This window comes from Notolabrus celidotus, chromosome 21 (genome assembly GCF_009762535.1).
Source record: "Notolabrus celidotus isolate fNotCel1 chromosome 21, fNotCel1.pri, whole genome shotgun sequence".
Lineage (NCBI taxonomy): Eukaryota > Metazoa > Chordata > Actinopteri > Labriformes > Labridae > Notolabrus > Notolabrus celidotus.
This window is the reverse complement of record NC_048292.1, coordinates 2171156-2192764: the sequence shown is the minus strand read 5'-3', so window position 1 is coordinate 2192764 and position 21609 is coordinate 2171156. Positions and strand designations below refer to the sequence as shown.

The following is a 21609-nucleotide window of genomic DNA, read 5'->3' as shown; positions in this document are numbered from 1 at the left end:
TTGGTTTCTTGACCTTTATGTTTGGTTTGCCCCCCTCCTTCTCCCCTTTTGTATGTTATCCCTGGGGGAGAGGTTGTGTCTGTTGCTTAACTTTTCTTTTTCCATCTGTTTATTTATTTGAAGTGTGCTTTTGTCTGTATTGTGTTTTAATGTGTTTATATAACAGATTTTACTTTTATTTCTTTTGTAAGTCATGTCCAAAATGTTATTTTTGGACGTGTTTAAGCAGGCTAGCTGAACGTGCACATGCTTGGTGCTGGTTTGCGTGCACTGAGGTTTAAGCTAGCTGATATGTGCTTTTATCAGTGCAGAATAAACGCAGAGAAAGCAAGATCCTGGTGTCAGTCATAAAAAAACACAACTCAGAGTCCCACCGGTTACATGTACATTTGAATTAATCACCTAAACTAAAAATATCACTTTCATAAACACAAATAAAACAATTAAAGTGAGTAAATATTTAAAACTTCATGTGTAAATAACATTAAAAACAGCCACACTGTGTCCTTACACTTCTCCATGCATGAATTTTCCTCTAAAAGTCAATAATTTATGACTCTTCCAAGCATTTGCCCTTTGAGCAGCTCATTCTGCAACATTGGGCAATTTTATTTGGCAAGTTCTGGCAATCTCTCCCCTCAGATTGCTCTTGAGAAACCGCCTGAGACTGTTGTTCTGAAGCGGGCCTGTCTTATTAAAGTCAACAGTATCCTCTAGTGGCCGCAGAGTATTCCACCACTCTTAATAAGCAGGCAGATGCAGCTCAAAGGTTGGTTTATACTGCATATATAAAGACCTTTATTCACACCCCATCTTTAAAAAGAGGCATTGTATTTTCAGCTGTGGTTTTCTCTGTCTTGGCGTTAAACCAAACTGAACTCTCCGGGTGTGAAGAATTGTTTCTCCTAGACAGAAAGTGAAACTGCTCTGTGACCTCCCTCGCTCTAACACGAGGTCTGTTGGTGTAATTTCTGGGACTGGAGAGAAACTGAAGTGGCCTCTTACTGGAAGTTCACCCTCATAAAAAAAAAAAAGGAATACAATTTAAAGCCCTGTTTGTCTGTTGGACTTTGGAACATGCTTGGTTGCGTTGCACATTCTGGTGGAAATCCCCTGAAAGTTCCCCCTTCTGTAATCCAAATTTATGAAACTAACCCTCATTGCTCGGTCTAAATAGCTTAACCTAAATATTGATAATCTGAATAAAATGGTGCATGGCTCATTTCGGCTCTAATGTGGCTTAAAATAAATAAAACATGCTCAATAGCTTCCCCTTGCTACATTAGTCATATGTGGTAAAAATCAATGACAGGATTCTTGACAAAGTAGGGGAGACTAGCAGCGCCTGTAACATGCAGATTTTTTTAACTTGAGTTCTCAAATTTTTAAACAAAGTACCCACATATGTTTACTGCAAATTAAACCAATTCAACCCTCTGAAAATATTCGACCTTTATGATGATGTCACTTTAACTTACCTCATACCTGGCGAAAGGTTGTAACACATGCTGGGATACATAGTAACAGTTAGGTATATGTAAATTAGTCAACAAGAACACACTTTCTCAATAGTTTATACCCATAACAAATATTATATAACTACATAAATAACTGTTACAACTCTCTATGTTACATCCATACCTGGTCTCCCCTAAATCCATACAAAAGGAAAGCTTGCAACGTCTGCTAGAAAAACAATAAATAGAGACTTTTAAAAAAGTAACTGAAGATTAAAAAAATAGATCCCTGTAACTTATTTTTGATTCAATTGTTGTTAAAGTATCATGTTTCCCAGGAAGTCCCAAAAATATAAGCTCCACCCCCAAAAAACGACCAAACAATATCACAAACTGGATGCCAACTGTTAGTCTGAGGAAGTCCCAAAAATATAAGCCCCACCCCCCCAAAAAAACAAACCTGATGCCCACAGTCACGGTCCAATGAAAGTCCCAAAAATATAAGCCCCACCCACAAAAAAACAACCAACTAATATCACCATTTGGATGCTAACTGTCACAGCCCGAGGAAGTCCCAAAAATATAAGCTCCACCCCCAAAAAAAACACACTTGATGCCCTCAGTCACAGTCCAATGAAAGTCCCAAAAATATAAGCCCCACCCCCAAAAATCGAAACCAATGAAATTTCCAAAACTGGATGCTAACAGTCACAGCCCAAGGAAGCCCCAAAAATATAAGCCCCACCCCCAAAAGACCACACTTGATGCCCAGAGTCACAGTCTGAGGAAGTCCCAAAAATATAAGCTCCACCCCCCAAAAATCAAACCAATGAAATTTCCAAAACTGGATGCTAACAGTCACAGCCCGAGGAAGTCCCAAAAATATAAGCCCCACCCCCAAAAGACCAAACTTGATGCCTACAGTCACAGTCTGAGGAAGTCCCAAAAATATAAGCCCCACCCCCAAAAAACTGGATGCTAACAGTCCCCTCTTCAGGCCTCTAGTAGAGCCTTTAAATCAAACTCTGAAGTATAAACCAGGCTTTATTTTGTTGGGACAGTTGATTTACTTCGAGGGGCTTCACATCAGGAAGATTTGGGGCTCCACACGCAAAAAGTGAAGAGTCTGCTGGATCAGCTCGGGCGATGAATAAGACAAAGTGACAGTTATTGGCTTGTTAACGGCGAGCAGTGTTTTATTCTGAAGCTTGTAACGGGAAGTTGAGCTCCATGTTGTCTTTACGGAGGCGGATCTGATTCATGAAGACACAAAGGACTCCTGTAGACGGGAGATGAAGAGGCGCTCGTGCCGGTGTGATACCGCTGGAGGAACAGATGGTTGGAGCGTGCGCTGTGCCCCATTAATCTGCCAGAGAAGAGGCTTTCCGAGTGCGGGAGAAGGGATTAGGCCCCCCCCCTTCCCTCTCCACCCCCTTTTATAATGTGCACACACACACACACACACACACACTCTCGACCTGTGCATGAGCCTGCAGCCTCCCTGCACGAGGCAGAGGACAGTGATTTTGTTTTGGCAACACAAGTAAACGGTTTTAGATTCGGCAGGCTTCAAAAATAGAAGCATCTGTTGAAGATTCAATGAACCCTTAAATTATCAATGAAATCCTCAGAACTGAATCACACTCATCAGTCTTAGTTTTGATAGAATATTTCTATTTCAGACAATAATCAAATACTTTTTGTTGAATGTGAGACCTTCAGAGGGTTTTAATGTCATCAGCTAATGTAATAAATCCTGATATTTCCTTCTAAATTTCATCAAGTAGGCTCTTTGTGACATTTCAAACCAAACTTAGTTCAGAATTTGGTCATTTTTACAAACAGAGCATGTTTGATTACCAGAGGTGGATCCAGAGCAGTGACCAGGGGTGGCTTGGTCCTGAACTTACAAAGGCCACCCCTGACCCTTTAACTATAATTGGCTATTTGACCTAACAGAGGCAGAAAAACTGAAACACATAATGGATTTGAACTGTAACGTTTCTTTTGTTGGTTCTTAAAATTAAGACTTGTGGACAAACGAACACCTTCTTTTTGAGTCCCTAAAAAAATAAAACCTTGAAGACGAACATGTTTCCACTCTGTTTGTTACTTTTCAAGGCTTGTTTATGATTTCTTTCAGTATGAAAATAGATATTTATGAGTATAATATAAATATAACTTCCTACATCCTGTATTTGCTAGAATATAAGACCCTGATTGTAAGACGACTCCTACTTTTCAAGACTAATTCCCTCCAAAATAAGACTTTTTAAATCCCAATCTTTCTTTTTATTACTGAATAAAATGTGATCTAAATAGAGCACTTATGGTATCAGTGTTTAAATACCATTATAAATAAGATAACCTGCAGTCTGTTGGATGGGTGACCTGTTTCATAATTAGTCTGTTTTTCAGTAACATAGGCACAAGAGCATTTTAAGACATTCTTTTTGGGCTTGCTATCTTTGGATATTTAACTCTGTGACACAGTTTTCTTGTTTGTTTGACAGACGTTTAATGTGTCTGCTGCATTTATAACCATTTTCTTTTTAAAAAAAAGGCATCATAACTCCGTCTCAGTTGCTTGTTAACTTGTCCTACTTTAGTGCCTGCCTCTCCATCTATCACCCTCTGGCAATGCAGCAGTGAGTGACGGCCCCACTCATGAGAGCCACACTCGCTTTACAGATGAGTGGTGAGTCTATTGTAATAAATACTGACATCTAATCACTGAACCCTGAATATAGGGCAATCCTACTCTTATTTAAAGGTTTAGAAATGGGAATATAAGCAGTCAGATTCAAGATTGAACCTCGCTCCCCTGCTCACCCCTCCGACTGGTGGACATAAACTCCAGTGATCCTCCATTTGTCCAGTTTTTCACCATCAAAAACATCTACTAAACTAATTATTTAGCACACAACAACAACCACTCTCTTCTTCTTCATCTTCAAACCAATGCATTTCACTAAGCCACTCATTAAATACATAAACACATATGTTACTAGTTTGTCCATTCTGTGCTCCCGTAGAAAAGATGGCAGTGCAAGATGGCAGCCTCTGTGGAAGGTAGATATAAAATGCTCATTCTATGTTTAACAAAAATAAACTCAGGGTCACTCAGGGTCAAACGTTGCAAGACAGAAGAGGAGAAAAGTTTCTGGCAACAGTGGAGGAGGAATAAATCATTGTTTGTTGCCATGGCGGTGGACTGTGAGGCCTTTAGTACATATCATGACATATGAACAGGGAAGTGTTCTCCCAGTTAATACCAATTAGAGAAACTGACGACTTCTATTATTTACTATTAATTATTACTTAAAAGGACCATGCATATTAATTAACACTTCTGTAAATATGCCAGAGTTAGCCAAAAGGCTAGTTTACATCCGTAGTCCCTTGCCAGATTTTAAAAAGGCTCCCTAAAAAGATCAAGATTAAACAAAGATAAAATAGAGTAAAATAAAATCAAAATAAGAAGGTAGAGGAGAAACCAAAACACAAACAAACAAACAAATAAAAAAGAAAAGAAAAGTACAAATAGCACCGTACGATTAAGAATGACTAAAAGCTACATAAGGACATGATATGACAGTTCTGATTTTGCTTTAACTGTTGCACTGCTCCACACTGCCCCCATGTAGTGGTGCAACATTTTGTCCACATCCACAAATGAGCCTTAATAGTAAAAAAAAATGGAGACAAAGATATGATATATTTTAGATATTTAAATGTACCCAAAGAAGAAATAGTAGAGTTAAAAGATGGTATTTATTCATGTGAGTGTGCACAGTGGCCACCTCTGCATGAGTAAGGGCCACCCCAGTCAGAAGAGTCCGGACACGCCCCTGGTACTTCACTCACAGCTTTGTTTCTTCCATTTCATATAAAGTCTAATCCTGTGAGGATATAATAATCAAAATCCAAATTCTGTCAGCGCCACACTCTTCTTTATTCCCAGTTATGTATTTACAGACATGATCAGAGTGTTTTAAATAAATGACACAGGTCAAATCAAGTCGGTCTGTGAGCGTCTTGCAGCATCTTCTAAGCAGCTGCTCTAAATTGGATCCTGTCGACCTTGATTCTGGCTCGTGGCCCACCTTGGCCTTCAGGTAAATAATCCTCTAAAGTCTCTAAATTGGCCTACATCAGATTATTTAAATCTCCTCCTCTTATTTCAGACTCTGATATTGAATTGAATGAGTTGTAGCTCTCCAGCAGACTTTCAACCTCAATATTTCTTTCAATGCATCCTCACGTGAGGCACAGATTCACCTCGCTGCTCCTCGTGCACGCGGTGTAACGCACGAGCGACTGCCAAACAAAACAGCTCTGAAGTGGCCTCGCGCACAATCAAGGAATTTGTGCTGCGAAAACCTGAACAGACGTTTGCGTCAATTAGAGCGAAACAAAACCGGAAGTGACCTTAAAAATAAAACAGTGGGGACAAACGTGAAACAAGGAATGAGAAAATAGAGATGGTGCATGTTAGAGCAAATTTAATGTAATTTCATTGAAATTAAAATGAAGGAAAAGAAAGATGCTTGCAAAAAATTCAACTCATAATATGTATTTTCTATTTTGATCAAATAGCACATTAATAGTTGTAAAGATTAGATCAATTAAGCAAATTCAATTTTAAATAGGACTCGTACTGTAGAATTTATCGTACTCTTCATCTATGAGTCCCTGTTTCTTTTTACACACTAATTTAATGAGCAGAAACATTAATCAAAGGCTTAAAACTCATGATGAGAGATCTATAATATATGAAAACAAGTTTAGTAAAATACTAGGCTGTATTATGAGAAAAAAATGCATCAATTGCACCCATAAGAAAATACAATATAAGCTATCTACATTTTTATAGTCAAGATCATTTTCAATTTATGTCAACTATGTGCAAAAAACTGTTTTAATTTGCCTCAATTGTTCTTAAAATTGTGTTGTTGCTTTTTTTATTTTATGACTTTTCAGTATTATAATCGTCCCATTTTTCTGTTTTAATTACTGGTTACCAAAAAATGAAATAAAGTATGAGATAAGATAATATATTCCTTTATACGCAGGGGAAATTTAAAGTGTTACAGCAGGAAAGTAGATAGTGCAAACCAGTATAATATAAACAAGAGCATATAAAAGGCAAGGCAAGGCAACTTTATCTGTATAGCACATTTCATACATGAGGGCAATTCAATGTGCTTAACATTAAAACATTAAAAGCATTGGAAACATTTAGACAAGCATAAAATAACTCAATTAAAATGACAAATATAATAAAACAGGAAAGAAAAGGAGAATTACAAACATATGAAAAATAAAATTAAAGTTTGCATTTAAATCAAGTTAAAATAAGTTAAGATAGGAAGGCAGTGGTAAATAAAAAGGTCTTAGTCTTTGATTTAAAAGAGGTGAGAGTTAGAGCAGACCTGCAGCTTTCAGGGAGTGTGTTCCAGATATGTGGAGCATAATGACTAAACGCTGCTTCACCATGTTTCCTTCTGACTCTAGGGACTGAAAGCAGACCAGTACCTGATTACCTAAGAGGTCCAGATGGTTCATACAGTAGCAGCATAAAATAGTTTTTATTTAAAAAATAATAAGCAATTAAAAAAGTAAATTAGCATATCCTAAGAAAAGTACTTATAGGAGTAAATAAAGTATGTAAGGAGTGAGATGAAGTCATAATTAAACCTGTGAGAAAACATAAAATACATAGTTTGTCTTCTGCTAATGGTTCTTTTATATAGAAGAGAGCTCACTAAAGTTTTTCCTGACATTTAAAGTTTCTTCAGTTCATTATGGAAGTTAAAATGTAAGTTTAAAGGACGCACTGAAAAGCAGTGTTTATCGTCTTTTATTTTGAAAGGGTTTCCCCGGAAGCTCTGTACTCTGCCTCGCCTACTTAACAGCTCGTGTTTTTCTTTGACATAAACATGGATGTGAGTCATAAAGATCTTCCCTGCAGACTTTATTTCTCACCATGAAACCCAGCTGAATTCTCTGGATCATTTAAAGCTGAAGTTTGACCGGAAGTGTCTCTTTAATTCCGGACTCTGCCGGGTTTGTTTTAGTCCTTTAAGGAGGTTAAGCTGGTCTTTGCCCCCCGAGCAGAGCTGCTTTTGTCTGGGTGTTTTCTTCGTGTCAGCATGGACATGTATGGATACAGCGGGGTCTTCCTGGTGAAGAGGTTTCTGGATGAAGAGGTTTTAGAAGTGACCAACATGTCTGACATTAACAAGGCGAACCCTCACGGCTGTGATAACGGGGCTCTGACGGACCGGTTCGGAGTCCTGATCCAGGGACTCCTGGCTATTGTTGCCTTCAGTACTCTGATGTGTGAGTGTCTGCACCTTTACCTCTCCTGTCTTCAAACATTTAATCCCTCTGTTCATTCTGTTTGTTCAGGTGGAGGAGGCACGAGACACAAAGTGAGGAAAACAGCTTTTAAAGGCTGCGCGTGTCCACGTGGCGTTTTGTTGACGTTAGAGCCTCATTAGCTGCGCACAGAACCCCCTTTAAAAACATGCTGATTTAACATTTACATGCTTTTCTGCTAATGTACACACTTAAATTTAACATTATATACATTTATAATCTTATCAAGCATCCCTTTTTAATTCGGCATCAATTATGTGCTGGTAATTTTCAATATAATTAAACAAATGCAAATTGTTTTTGCAGAGCCCTCATTGAAAATATGCTAATTTAACATTGCTATGCTTTTTTAAGAAATGACATGACTAAATTTAACATTTTATATCATTTTAAGTCTCATGGAGGATCCCATTAAAATTCGGCATCAATTATGTGCTGCTAACTTCAACATATTTTTATAAATGTTAATTGTTTTTGCAGAGCCCTCATTGAAAATATGCTGATTTAACATTTACATGCTTTTTTAAGAAATGACACACCTTAATTTAACATTTTATATCATTTTAAGTCTCATGGAGGATCCCATTTAAATTCGGCATCAATTATGTGCTGCTAACTTCAACATAATTTTAAAAAAATGCGAATTGTTTTTGCAGAGCCTCCATTGAAAATATACTGATTTAACATTTCCATGCTTTTTTGCACATTTACACACTTAAATGAAACATTATATACATGTTTAATCTTATTAAGGATCCCTTTTAAATTCGGCATCCATTATTTGCTGCTAACTTCAAAATAATTAAACAAATGCTAATTGTTTTGCAGAGCCCTCATTGAAAATATGCTAATTTAACATTTCCATGCTTTTAATTGAACATTTTATATCATTTTAAGTCTCATGAAGGATCCCATTTAAATTCGGCATCAATTATGTGCTGATAACTTTTAACATAATGAAACAAAAGCTAATTGTTTTTGCAGAGCCTCATGAGCGTGGCACCAAACTCCATTGAAAATATGTTTATTTAACATTTCCATGCTTTTTAATTAAATGATACTCCTAAATTGAACATTTTAACATACTTTTTATCTCATGAAGGATCCCATTTAAATTTGGTATCAATTATGTGCTGGTAACTTTCAATATAATGAAACAAATGTAAACTGTTTTTGCAGAGCCTCATGAGCGTGGCACCAAACTCCATTAAAAATCATGCACCCTTTACACTATCTTGCTTTTCAACTTAACAACCATATTTTATGTGTTTATTGAAACATTACCTGACTTGAATTTATTCCTCAGTCAATTCTGCATTGATTTTGTGATCAAAAATTTACATAATATAAAGAAATTGAGCTATCTGAACTGCTTTTTCTGCCTAAAATTTCACCAAATTGGCCATTAAGTCCCAATTAAGTAAGCACAATCAAGGTACAGGCCTACCATACCTCACCAATATACACCTTTAAGACTGTTTTAGAGGAGCTAACAGAGCAAGGAAAACCCCATGATTGAGTTTCAGTGTTTGCAGGTTTATCTGAAATATGTAATTCATTTAGCTGCTCTCATTCTGTTCCTGACCCTATAACAGAAAAACAACAAACTCCTTCATTACAGCCAGAGTGCAGGTTTACACTCCACAATGATTGCTCTTTACATTGTCCCCTGACTGACAATTAAATCATGAATCATTGGCTGCTGACTTTGGGAATGTGGGGCGAGAGCGAAAGCATCCCATCTCCTTAAAACATCCTCGAATAAAGCTGAACTCTGGTTTCAGTCATTCTAGCTTCATGGTGTTTTGAATATATGCAAACAAATGCATCTGAAAGCAGAGTGGAAACTTAAACCGACTAAAAAATGAATTAAATCTGCATTTTTTTTTTGCTGTTGTAATTATATTGAGGCTTCAAAATTGCTCATACTAGAAAGGGTGAAAGGAAATCATTTTCTCAAATATTGCAATATTGTATTTATTTTCCTTTTATATCAACATTTTTATCATTGATTTTTAAACTATTTTTATTTTATTATAATTGTTTAATTTTTTAATTTTTTATTATTACTTAAAAATATTATTACAAGGTTTAACTAATGTATATTATTAATTTAAATTATTATTATATTTGTATATTATTTTTGTTCAAAACTATACATTTTTACATGATAATTACAGTCAAATATTGAATTATTTAGTAATAAATAATTGAAAGTAAGACACAAAATGCAAATATTTCATTATTCTGTGATAAATAAAAGAGAAAAAGATATATGAAATGCCAATTTTCCTTTAAAATCTAATATAAAAAATACACCATTTAATGCCTATTGCAATCTACACTGAATTAAATCATAATCCCTGTGTTGTCACACATGTCATGCAGCTTCTTTGCATCCCTTTTATTGCTAATCTCCGTTCTGCATGGTTTAAATCCACAGTCACAAGAAATAACAAACACACTCCAGTACAGCTGGTGTATTATTGACCTCTCACATACGCTCCCTGTGATATGATTTAATAATTAGAGTGTAGATTTAAAGGTTAAAGCAGTGTTGATCTCATCAGCTAATCAAACTGCTGTGTTCAGAGCAGCCGCAGCATCAGAGCACTGAAGTGTTGCAGAATCAAACGAGGCCTTCAGGGTGAGTGGGATCAATGAGCTCTAACCTCCACTCAGTTACTTATTAGCAGAGAAATCAATACACACTCGTCTCTCTCTCTCTTTCCTGCTCTCAGCCTGTGTGTCGTTCTCAGTCAGAGCACATGCATCTGTTAATATTTACTCCGCCTTGTTTGAGTGCAGCGGAGCATTAAGGGTGGTGATCACGGTGGCGGTATGCCAGGTCACAGAGGAGCCGGGCTGCAGCATGTGGCCCTCTGCTGATCTGTGGTTAGAGAGCTCTTCCTTAAAGGCTATTTCTGGAGTTTCCTTCCTTTTGAGTCGCCGTTATTCCTGCAGCCCAAACTTCCCAACGCAAACTTTAATGTGGAAGAACTTCCAGATATGTGCAGAGAAACGTTTGTTAGCCAGAGTTCTAATCAAATCTTTAAATATCCCTCCTGCTTTCCAAGTCTGGACTTTCTTATGATTTACTTTACACCTTAATACCTTAATATCTTTATTAAACATCCTCACAGCTTCAACTTGTGCATTCTCAAACTGCAGCCGAGAGTCATTTGCACTGAAGGTAAATCTTTTCTAGTCTGCAAACTACAATTGGATGCACATATTTCTTGCTAATATTGATAATTTTGTTTACTAAATTTGGGCTGATATGAAAAATTCTGCAGAAAACGACGCTTGGTGGAGGTGAAGAAAAGGTGCCATCATGTTGTTTGTGCAGCAGAGCATGCATCAACTCCAAAACTGCAGCATTTAAGACCCACACGGATGTATTGACAAGATATAAAAGATGAAACTCTCATATATGAAGTTGGTTTTAAAGGAAGCAGATTGCAGAGTAGTGCATAAATGTCCGTCCCAGTTTTTTGGAGCACAAAGGGACAACTTTGCACAAACAGAAGAAGTCAATCTTTACTTATTGATCATTCAGAATCACTAAAGAAGCATCTGCAGATTTTGCTGAATGAACACTTTTAAGAAAGTTACTTAAACGGCGGAAAAGTTAAAGAAAAAACATCTTGCATTCAATCTTCATACCAGATCACAAGTTGAACCAAACAACAGATACATTTTAAGATGTTTAAAACATAACCGAGGGCTCAACAGATCTGAAACACCGTCTGCAGGAACCCCTCGCTCCTGTTCTCACATGCCGAGTCACATTCTCTGCCCCTGAGAGATGGAGCGATAGAGGAACAGTGGTCGCCTGTTTTCGTCCTCAGCCCAGCAGGGAGGAATGAAGATTTTGTGGTGGCGTGAAAACGAGGACACACGTGATCATTTGTGTCATGGCACAGAAACTGAAACATGTTGTGAATCTGCAGGAGGAGCACCAGTTGAGTCTATTGATTCATTGATTCATTAATTGACTCTTTTTTTTTTGTGTGTCTGCAGTGAAAAGGTTCAGAGAGCCTGTCGGGATCAGACGACCATGGAGGATCTGGTTAGAAACACTTCTTCTCTTTCCTCCTCCTACATCTTTAAGTTTGCACACATGCACTAATTAAGAAATGTTGCTTACACCTTCATTTCCTCAAAGAATTGATCATTTGAACCAACTTGCACACTAAAGATCTGCAGATATCCAGTATTCCTGTGATTTATCTGCATGAAATCAGCTTAGAAAGTCATTTTCAGACTCATGCTTTCATGCAACACAACAAATAAGGAGGAGAATTATGAAGAATAGAAGTGTAACACCCTCTCTGTTTCATCTTTGCAGGTTTTTCGACACGTCCAAGCAGGCCATCGGTGCTCTCTTCATCCACTTCGCCAACGTCTTCCTCTCCACGCTCACCAAAGAGGACCCGTGCTCACTGTGAGTCATCCAGCAGCGTAAATGAAGTCTCACTAAAGTTTGAGATTCGTCTCACTTCTCATATTTTGTGTCTTTCTAAAGGTACCTCATGAACTTCCTGCTGGACGCCACTCTGGGCATGCTGGTGATCTGGTTGGCCGTGAAGCTGGTGTCCAAACTGGTGGAGCACAAAGAGTGGACTCTGCTCATGTTCGGAGAGTACGGTGAGGAATCATCTTTCACCTCCTTTTCTCTGAACATCAAACTCCTCAGATGTTCTTGTGAGTGCACAAGCTGGAAAAAGGGGAGTGTGTGGTTGCTGCCACTAGAGGGCGCTGTAGTCTCACTGCAGGTCTGCACAGAGGGAGGAGAGCCAGCGTCTGCAGCTGCAGCCCCGCCTGGAAAAGATTCCCCTCTTGCTTCAGAGCTGGATTAACTTCACGCCAGTTATTACACTCTCTCACTCCGCTCATCCTCCTCTTATTCACTCCGTTCTTGTGTGATATGAAGTTCCAGCTTGATGCTTTATTTCCAGACTTGCATCAAGATAAATGTTCTTTAAAAAAAATGAATGTTTGCGTGCAACAAAGAAAGAGGTGATTAATTTAATCCTGAACACCTTGAGGTGAAGATCTGCGCCTCTCTTCTTCCTCTCTTCTTGCCTCTTTGCCGTCTTCCTCCTCCCTCCTTCCTGCCTTAATGACAGACCTGTCCTCCTTTGTGTCTGTTGTGGTGACACACCTGTAACAGACTTTTCCAGAAGGTTTCAGAGGAGTCAGACGGACACAGACACCTTTCTTAGACCTTTTAGGAACAGATCTTGGTCCTGGTCGTTCTAAATTTTGCTTTTCATGTTGGTTTCCTGCAGAATTATGTCAAAGCTGCATTAATTTTCCTGTGCATGCTGATATCAGCTTTAAATCTGATGTAATGGACGAAATATTAGATGTGCAATAAGGAGATTTAATACCAGAGCTCCCCTTGAATGTCTGCAGATATGGGCTGCACACACATTTATCTGCAGCAGCTTTTGAGGACCTTTGCATCACACAAAAGAGAAGCATTATCTTTCTGCACCACCTTCATTAAACACAAAAAACATCTTTAAAAGTCAGAGAAACTAAACTAAAGTCCAGCGTAAATCAAGCTGAGAGTAAATCATCCACACTTCTTCTTCTTCATGTGTTTATTTCCCCTTCCTCTCTCCTCCAGGTGACCCTCCTCAGGCCGCAGCGTGGCTCGGTCAGTGCGGGATCTACCTCCTCATCATGGTGCTGGAGAAAGGAGTGATCAGCCTGGTGCTGCTCGTCCCCGGCTGGTCCAAAGTAAGGAGACTGTACCAGACACTCGTGATGCTTTCAGGGCCTGTGGGAAAGACGTGTGATGTTTAAAGACGATGGGGGGAATTCTGGTAGATGTTCCCACGGGATAACACGCAGAGGAAACGGCAAACATCGGCCTGTGATTGATTTATTATTAACTGATCGGACAAACTATATTTTTTAAAACCCTAAAATAAGTTTTATGACAGTAACACCAGACTCCAGGAATAATCTGTACATCTGAAAACCTCCTCTTCCTGTTTTTGTCTTTGTTTGACTCATTGTTTAAATTCTCCATCCATGTTTGGAGATTTGAATCATTAAGTCGACAGAGAATAAACAACCGGACTTTAATAAATGATCTTATTTTACTGGAGCCATGAAGTCAATGTGAAGCATCTGAAGGAGAGTTTGTTTGCACGACATCGGGATCGTTTTTGTTTATTCAAATTAGTCACGATCACAGAAACGGACGTCTCTAAGGATTTATAACGTGGCTTCTTCTCTTGTTTCCTCTTTAACTCAGCTTCTTTATTTCTGTCCTCATAAAGAGAGTTTAGTTTAAAGCTCTCTGTGTCGTTTGGACGACTGATCTTCCTTTGTTTGAAATTGTCTCCGTGTTATCTGACGAATTGTCTGAACATTAGTTTATTCATTTACAATTCTTGTGCACCTTTTGGGTTCGTCTGAACTTTGTAGGAAAATGTTAGAAAGAGGACATGGAAGAGCTCAACCCCCCTAAGCTTAGGCTGTACTCTCTACCTCCCCCCTACTCTCCTGTTTCATGAGGGAGGAGCTGAGAGAAGAGTGTAGAGAGATGTTAGAGGACAGGGAAGGCAAAGCCAGCGTAGAAGAGTGTAGGGCTGTACTCTCTACCTCCCCCTACTCTCCTGATTTACTGAGGGAGGAGCTGAGAGAAGAGTCTGTAGAGAGATGTTAGAGGACAGGGAAGGCAAAGCCAGCATAGAAGAGTGTAGGGCTGTACTCTCTGCCTCCCCCTACTCTCCTGATTTACTGAGGGAGGAGCTGAGAGAAGAGTCTGTAGAGAGATGTTAGAGGACAGGGAAGGCAAAGCCAGCATAGAAGAGTGTAGGGCTGTACGCTCTGCCTCCCCCTACTCTCCTGTTTTAAACAAGGGAGGAGCTGAGAGAAGAGTCTGTAGAGAGATGTTAGAGGACAGGGAAGGCAAAGCCAGCATAGAAGAGTGTAGGGCTGCACTCTCTACCTCCCCCTACTCTCCTGATTTACTGAGGGAGGAGCTGAGAGAAGAGTCTGTAGAGAGATGTTAGGGGACAGGGAAGGCAAAGCCAGCGTAGAAGAGTGTAGGGCTGTACGCTCTGCCTCCCTCCTACTCTCCTGTTTCATGAGGTATGAGCTGAGAGAAGAGTCTGTAGAGAGTTGTTGGAGGACAGGGAAGGCAAAGCCAGCATAGAAGAGTGTAGGGCTGTACTCTCTGCCTCCCCCTACTCTCCTGATTTACTGAGGGAGGAGCTGAGAGAAGAGTCTGTAGAGAGATGTTAGAGGACCGGGAAGGCAAAGCCAGCATAGAAGAGTGTAGGGCTGTACGCTCTACCTCCCCCTACTCTCCTGTTTTAATAAGGGAGGAACTGAGAGAAGAGAGGGAAAACATAGAGAAGAGTCTGTAGGAGGAGGACAGAGAAGGCAGAGCCAGAGTAAATAGACTGTTTGACATGTACGCTCTGCCTCCCCATTTTCACAAGGGATGGAAAAAGCTGCAAGATGTTCAAAAAAGGACAAGATTTTTTTTAATCTAACCTGGCCAAATAGTGAAAGTACCTTAAATCTTCATTTTTTGGCCTTTTCTTGTTAAAAGTGACCTGTATCTTCTCTCTCTTTTTCCCGCTCCAGCTGCAGGAAGTGCTCCTGAGCTACATCGCTGACCCTCAGATGGAGCTGGTGCTCGTCATGCTCATCGTGCCCTTCATCGTCAACGTGAGTCCCACTCCTATAATCCACTTTTATCCCTACTTTTACATCGTCTCTAACTTTAACTTTCACCTGGTCTCTCATACAGTCCATCATGTTCTGGGTGGTGGACAGCCTGATGATGAGGAAGTACAAGACGATGAAGAGCCTGGACGACTCGTTCGATGACTCGGTGAAGAAGGTGAACGGCGAGGAGTCACGGGTGAGGATAACTCAGCATCTTAAACCTGCATTCTCTTAATGGCCAGCAGGGGGCGTTTATAAAATCACCTACTACTACTTTAACAAACGTGATCCTGATGACTTTATGATCCCAACCTTTAGTTTTGAGACTTCTTTAATGCAGCAGGGAGTTTATTTAGTTAATTATGATCTCATTTAGTGAGAAGTTTAGAGATTTAGAGGTCCAGAGGTGACCGTTTCAGAGGCTCAAAGTTATAATAATCATTTTTAAAAGCATCATAACAAGCCGGATACTCAGCGGGACAGTTTGACCGAGCTCTGGGACTGACTCATCCTGACTCATCGGGTTTAAAGGGGGAGAAATGTCACGCTGAGTGTCAGCTGCACCTGTTGTTTTGGGGATGAGCACAAAGCAGACGGACTCGTTCTCTCTCTCCATCAAATGAGGAACAAACCCGGAGGAATCCAGTCCAAGAACAACTGAGTCACTCGTCCCTCGTTACCGCTTGGATGGAAGTTTCTGAAATTCTTTAAAGAGATTTTTTTTTTAAACTTCTGCTTTTGGAAAAGGTCTCTGCAGAGCGCCCTGCGGTTAGCTTTTGGATCAAAGTTGAGCCCAAATTGAGTCATTTTTTCAAATGTTATGGGAAAAGAAAAGGAGGATGTTTTTTAACTCGCTCTAATTTTTATAATCGTTGCAGAGAGTTTAAATTCTGATCTGTGCAGACTAAAGTTTGCCTCCTTCCTCCCCTCCGTCACTCTGCCGGGGAACCATAAATCAACCCTCTTCTCTCTAATAAGACTGACATTTAGGACTCTGTTCCACGCGCTGATGTTATGGAAAGCAGAGTTTAGTGGAGGAGGGCGACAGAGAGAGGGGCTTTGACTCTAACGCCGGGGGTGGTGGTCTCTGCTAAAGTCACAATGCTGCTGTTGTTGTGGAGCTAAGAGTCTGAAGTCACACACAAATGATCCAACATGAGTTTGATATGAAGTCAGAGAGGAGAAGAGGAATCTGCTCTTTAAGTCAGCTTCAGTCTCTTAAAGGAACATATGGAAGTTTTAGTGCAGGATGGAGTCCAGCTCCTCTGAGGTTTGAGTCTCTGCTGCAGCTTCAGAGCGTTCTCCAGCCGGTGCATGAACGAAGATGTTTTCCACTTTAGGACGGGAATGCAGAACTGAGATGTTTCACAACTTTTAATCAGCAAAGAAGAAGAAAGATGACGGCGTATCATGAGAGGAGGAGGAGGAGGGAAGAGGGAGGGAAGAGTAGTAACTCATATTTATGAGAAACATCTTTGAAACTGTCTGAGATGAAAAGAAACACATTTATGAGAGATAATCTTCGACATCTTCTGAGATTAAAGGGATGAAATTAGAGGAAAAATACTCCTGAATAAGATTGAAAATAAAGTGAATATTCTCTGAAATCAAACTGTTACATTTAGGTGAAACAAAAACACATTTACAACAAAAATCAAGGATATTGAGCTTCGTTAAGCTCTTTCTCAGAATTTGTGACGGAAAATTTTGGCGATATTTTATGATTTACAAATATAGGCGCCCCCCTTTGTCCACAGGGGGCGCCAAAACTGACACAAACTGAAAGTTACTCATTGGTGCTTTAAAATCTATATTTTGTTATTGTCTTCAGAGAAGTTTGAAGATATTTTTGTGTACCTTTGTGATTTCAAGGCACTTATTTTTTGTTTTGAAAATATATTTATTGCTTTTATAAACATGGAAAATACAGACTTGACGAAAATAAATAAATAAATAAATAAATAAATAAATAAAAGCTAACCCCCCCCTCCCAAAAGGAAAAACAAAAAAAACAACAACAAAAAAAGAGCACGTCTGTTGCAATAGAAGCCTTGATCACATTAAAACCTTATCTTAAGCAGTTCTTAAGGATCTCAGTCTCTCAAGATTCAGAGTGTTCGCCATTTCTCCCAGCCACAGATCAAAGCTGGGCACAGAGTCCATCTTCCACACTCTTAGTATTAGCTTTTTGCAACCACCATTCCAGAATGCATTTATTTTAGCGTCTCAAAGTTGAACGATTTTCTCTTTTCTGATTGTTTCCACCTCAGGGTTCCTGCTATGATCCTTAAACTGTCTTAGATTTCGCCAAATTTAAGATAATAAAATGTCATAAAACATCACATTTTAAATTGTGACTAAACCTCACTTTATTTGATTTGATATATTTTAGGCATGCACAGAAATGAAATTTCATGGCCAAAACCGAAAATGAGGAAACCAAGGCCAAAAAACCGAAACACTGAAATAAATTATTATGCCAATTCTTAGTAGGGAGACCGGGGACAGTTGTAACATTTCACTCCTTGGATTTGAGATTAAGCCATGCATTTTCTGTTTGTGTTGCACAGACATTTTCTAGACTCTTAATCCTCAAATGTGACTTTGAAAAAACATCTTTTGTAAGTCCTTAAAGAATTAAGCTTAGAAGATTTATGCCACTTTGTCCTGTTTTTTTTTTAGTCAAAGGGGATATAACAACTTTAATACTTTAATGAAAGTATGTTGTGAAGACAGAAAGGGTAAATGTTATTTATTTGTAAATGCACTGGCCACCCCTGCCTATGTGAGAGCCTCAGTTGGCCCACCGCTCAAAAAGCTCTGGACACGCCCCTGCCCCTAGGCTGCTCTGTTCTCCTTCTCCTGCTCTGTGCGCTTCTCCGTCTCCAAGATGGTTGCACCAGATTTAACGAGACCGAAAGTGACCCAAAACATACAAAAACACTTCAACTGAGACTTCTGAACACTGAATCAAATCCACAGCTTCCAGTAAGCGCTACTTGAATTTTTACTATTCCTTATTTGTGGGTTCACGTTACAAGTCACGCTTTTACTGCAGGATTTAACATATGTATTCACAAACTGAGGGCGGGAGAATAAAGGAGGAGAAGATGAGGAAATGCAAGTTCAAGGAAATAGTTGGAAGGTGTAAATGGCTGCAAAAGCTCTCATCATAAAGCAAAGAATCCTGATGTAGGACAGCTTCCTCTGATTTAACTTCCTGCTCATGTTTTCTGACGCTCTTCTCGTCGTCTCTCAGGTTCTTCTGACCGTCGAGACCGACACGGACGAGGCCTCAGAAGAAGAGGAAGACGCCGCACCCCTCCCTCCTGTGCTCTACTCAGGAGGACCGCTGAGACCGAGCTGGGTGGTTGTGTAAACTCCGGTCATGTGACCTCCCACTTTGCACATCTTCTACCCACACACACACACACACACACATATACACACACACACTCCTAGAAGCCTAAAAGTGAGCAAAAACACACATCAGAGCGTCCCCACCTCAGATTAAAGGTCTAAATATCAGCTTCTGGAGCAAAGGCACAATTAAAGGTTCCTCTAACCTGTGAGTGTGAGCACTACAGCCTTACTGCCTTCCTGCTCTGAAGGGGAGAACAGGAGTCCACCTGGAGCGTGACGACATGTCTGCATGTGAATCAAACCCTGAAGCTCTTTAGTCTCTCGCCTTGCTGCCTCTGTTTGCTGAGAGGAGGGGAAGAGATAGATAAATCTGTCGTCTCGTTTTAAGGGAGCGATGCTGCTCTGAGGAGAGTCACTGATGGTGGATCATATTCCAAAGAGGAGCACGCTTCAAAGTTAACAAACAAGTGCTCAAAGATCTCCTTCAGATAGCTTCACTTTGTAATCTTAATCACAGTCATTCCTGCAGGTTCGCCCTGCGGCAGCTTAGTTAAAGTTGAGAGGTGGCGACCGCTCGAGTTAAAGTCACGTGTGTGTCGTGTTTCGGCTGCTGCAGCCTCGACGGACCAAGCATGTTGAAAGGTTTTAGTTCCTGTCTTTTAATATGAATTACAAACAGGCAGGATTTATTATCATGTTGTGGTTTAAAGGACCAGGTCTCACTGTGACGTGTGGTGCATGTGATGGAGTATTGGAGCCACTGGAGGAGGAAAAACTGAGATTTTTAAACTTTGTTTTTTAAAAGTTGTACTTGTGATGAAGCAAATATTACATTTTAAAGAGAAAAAGTCGTAAAATTACACGAATGAAGTCATAAAACTTCAAGAAAATAAGATATTAAAGAGGAAAAGTCATGTAATGTTTTTAGGGTTACCAGAAACGTACTCTACTTTTTTTCTCAGGAGTTAAATAAGATGTTTACAGCTCATGTGTCTCCTGTGTAAGCTGATTAGCTTAGCTTAGCATAATGACCCAAAACAGAGGGAAGTAGATATCCTGGCTTTGTCAAACGGTTTAAGATTCTACTCACTGGATTATTTGAAGCTTGCTAGTCACCAGATTACACCTTGTTCTCTAATCTCAGGTGTAAGGAGTTCCAATTTGGGCTTTTTCAGGAGTAGCGATTTCATGAACACTCGTCCTTTGTACTTCCGATTTCCTCGTCGTTCAAACCAAAGTTTAAATTCCGACTAACTGACAAGTTTAAAGGTAAAACACTTGAAAATGGTCATAATTAAGCACAATGTATTCAACATGACTTCAGTCTGCTGGTAAAAGATGTGAATCCATTTGCTGAGTGTGGCTACAGTTAGCAGAGCTAGCACCACCAGCCGTCGGTCCTTCTTTCAGATTAACGTCCACATTGTCGACGGTCATTTAGCGCATAAAAAATATTAATAATCCACTTCTTTAATCCAGATTTGTCTCCAGCTGATTCCCTGGTCTTTGTGCTAAGCTAAGCTAACCATCCACTCTCTCTTATCAGGCAAATATCAGGGTAGTATTGTCTTCCAGCGATAGTGCGATACAAGTATTCTGAAAAATGACCATTTCCTTTTTTTTAAAGAAAATAAATTGGTGTCGATGTTTGCCGACATCAAACAACGTTAACTTAAAATATATAGATTTGATCCTTTTTAGCATTTTCCTCATAAAATGTAACATTTTATTTTCTTAAAGCTCCTGTGAGGAGTTTTGAATTCATTGGGAAACAGGCTGAAACTCACAGAGAAGCCTCTTTACGACCCTTAAAAGAAAACCAGACCATTAGCGAAAAGATCGACGGTTCTTATTTTGCATATTTTAACGCCTGTAACTGCTGTGAGGGGGGTAGGCGTCAATTGATGCAATTTATAGCACTTATTATCCTTTACATCACAGCAGTAGAGGGAAATACTTGACCGTAAAAAAGAAACAAGGCGAGATTGTGAGGTATCACTTTGTCCACAGGGGGCGCCAACAATGACACTAACGCTCGTTCCTCACAGGAGCTTTAAACTCTCATGAAGTCGTTCTTATATCGGCCGATACTCCATCATCCTACGTTCATTGGGACGAAACAGTAACTGTGTTTATACGGCACATCTTATTTATTCTTATTTTATATATTGTGATGGTCCGGTCTGTGGTGGAGATGTTGGATTTGAACGTTTTTTATTGTAAACTGAGGATTTTAAAGAGTCGTCACTGAACTGAAGGCAGAAGTGTTACATTATTCAATATACGTCCTACTTCCTGTTAACATTTAAGGTTTTAAAGGTTTACAGCTCGACATATTCCGTCTGTAATGTTTTATTTTGTATCTGATGTATCTCTCTGGTGTATTTTTATTATGAACTGAATCAAAGTCGTGTGTTTGAAGTCTCATTAACGGGCTGTGAAACCGCCTCGGTGCTTCTTAATGAATGTAATCTGAATAAAGATGATCCACACATGAACCTGCGTGTGTTGGTGTTGAATTCCTGCGGCGGACGGGGCGATGACAGACAGCCTGGCCGGAGCACACCTGTGTGGGCGGGGCCAGCAGCCCTGTGACCTCGGGCTGATGACAGGGAGGACGACAGAGTGTGTGTGTGCGGGTGTGTTTTTGAGTTATGTGTGTCAGAGGACAAGAGAGAGAAAAACAACGAAGGAAAACATTAAA

The 21609-nt window shown here is 39.6% G+C and overlaps 1 protein-coding gene across 1 annotated transcript; it reads left to right on the top strand.

Moving 5' to 3' along the window:
- Window positions 1–7351: 7351 nt before the first annotated feature.
- Window positions 7352–21403, top strand: tmem110l (transmembrane protein 110, like). Its single transcript, XM_034673974.1, has 8 exons — window positions 7352–7802; window positions 11865–11913; window positions 12193–12288; window positions 12370–12491; window positions 13480–13592; window positions 15459–15542; window positions 15625–15738; window positions 18802–21403. Exons 1-8 carry the CDS (start codon window positions 7613–7615, stop codon window positions 18919–18921), a joined length of 888 nt encoding a protein of 295 aa, XP_034529865.1. The 5' UTR covers window positions 7352–7612; the 3' UTR covers window positions 18922–21403.
- Window positions 21404–21609: the final 206 nt, after the last annotated feature.

Bases quoted from the DNA above. Each gene is read 5' to 3' on its own strand.
- tmem110l (XM_034673974.1), top strand. From the start codon at position 7,613: ATGGACATGTATGGATACAGCGGGGTCTTCCTGGTGAAGAGGTTTCTG. The intron at 11,914-12,192 runs GTTAGAAACACT...TCATCTTTGCAG, and splicing joins AGACGACCATGGAGGATCTG to GTTTTTCGACACGTCCAAGC. The intron at 15,543-15,624 runs GTGAGTCCCACT...TCTCTCATACAG, and splicing joins TCGTGCCCTTCATCGTCAAC to TCCATCATGTTCTGGGTGGT.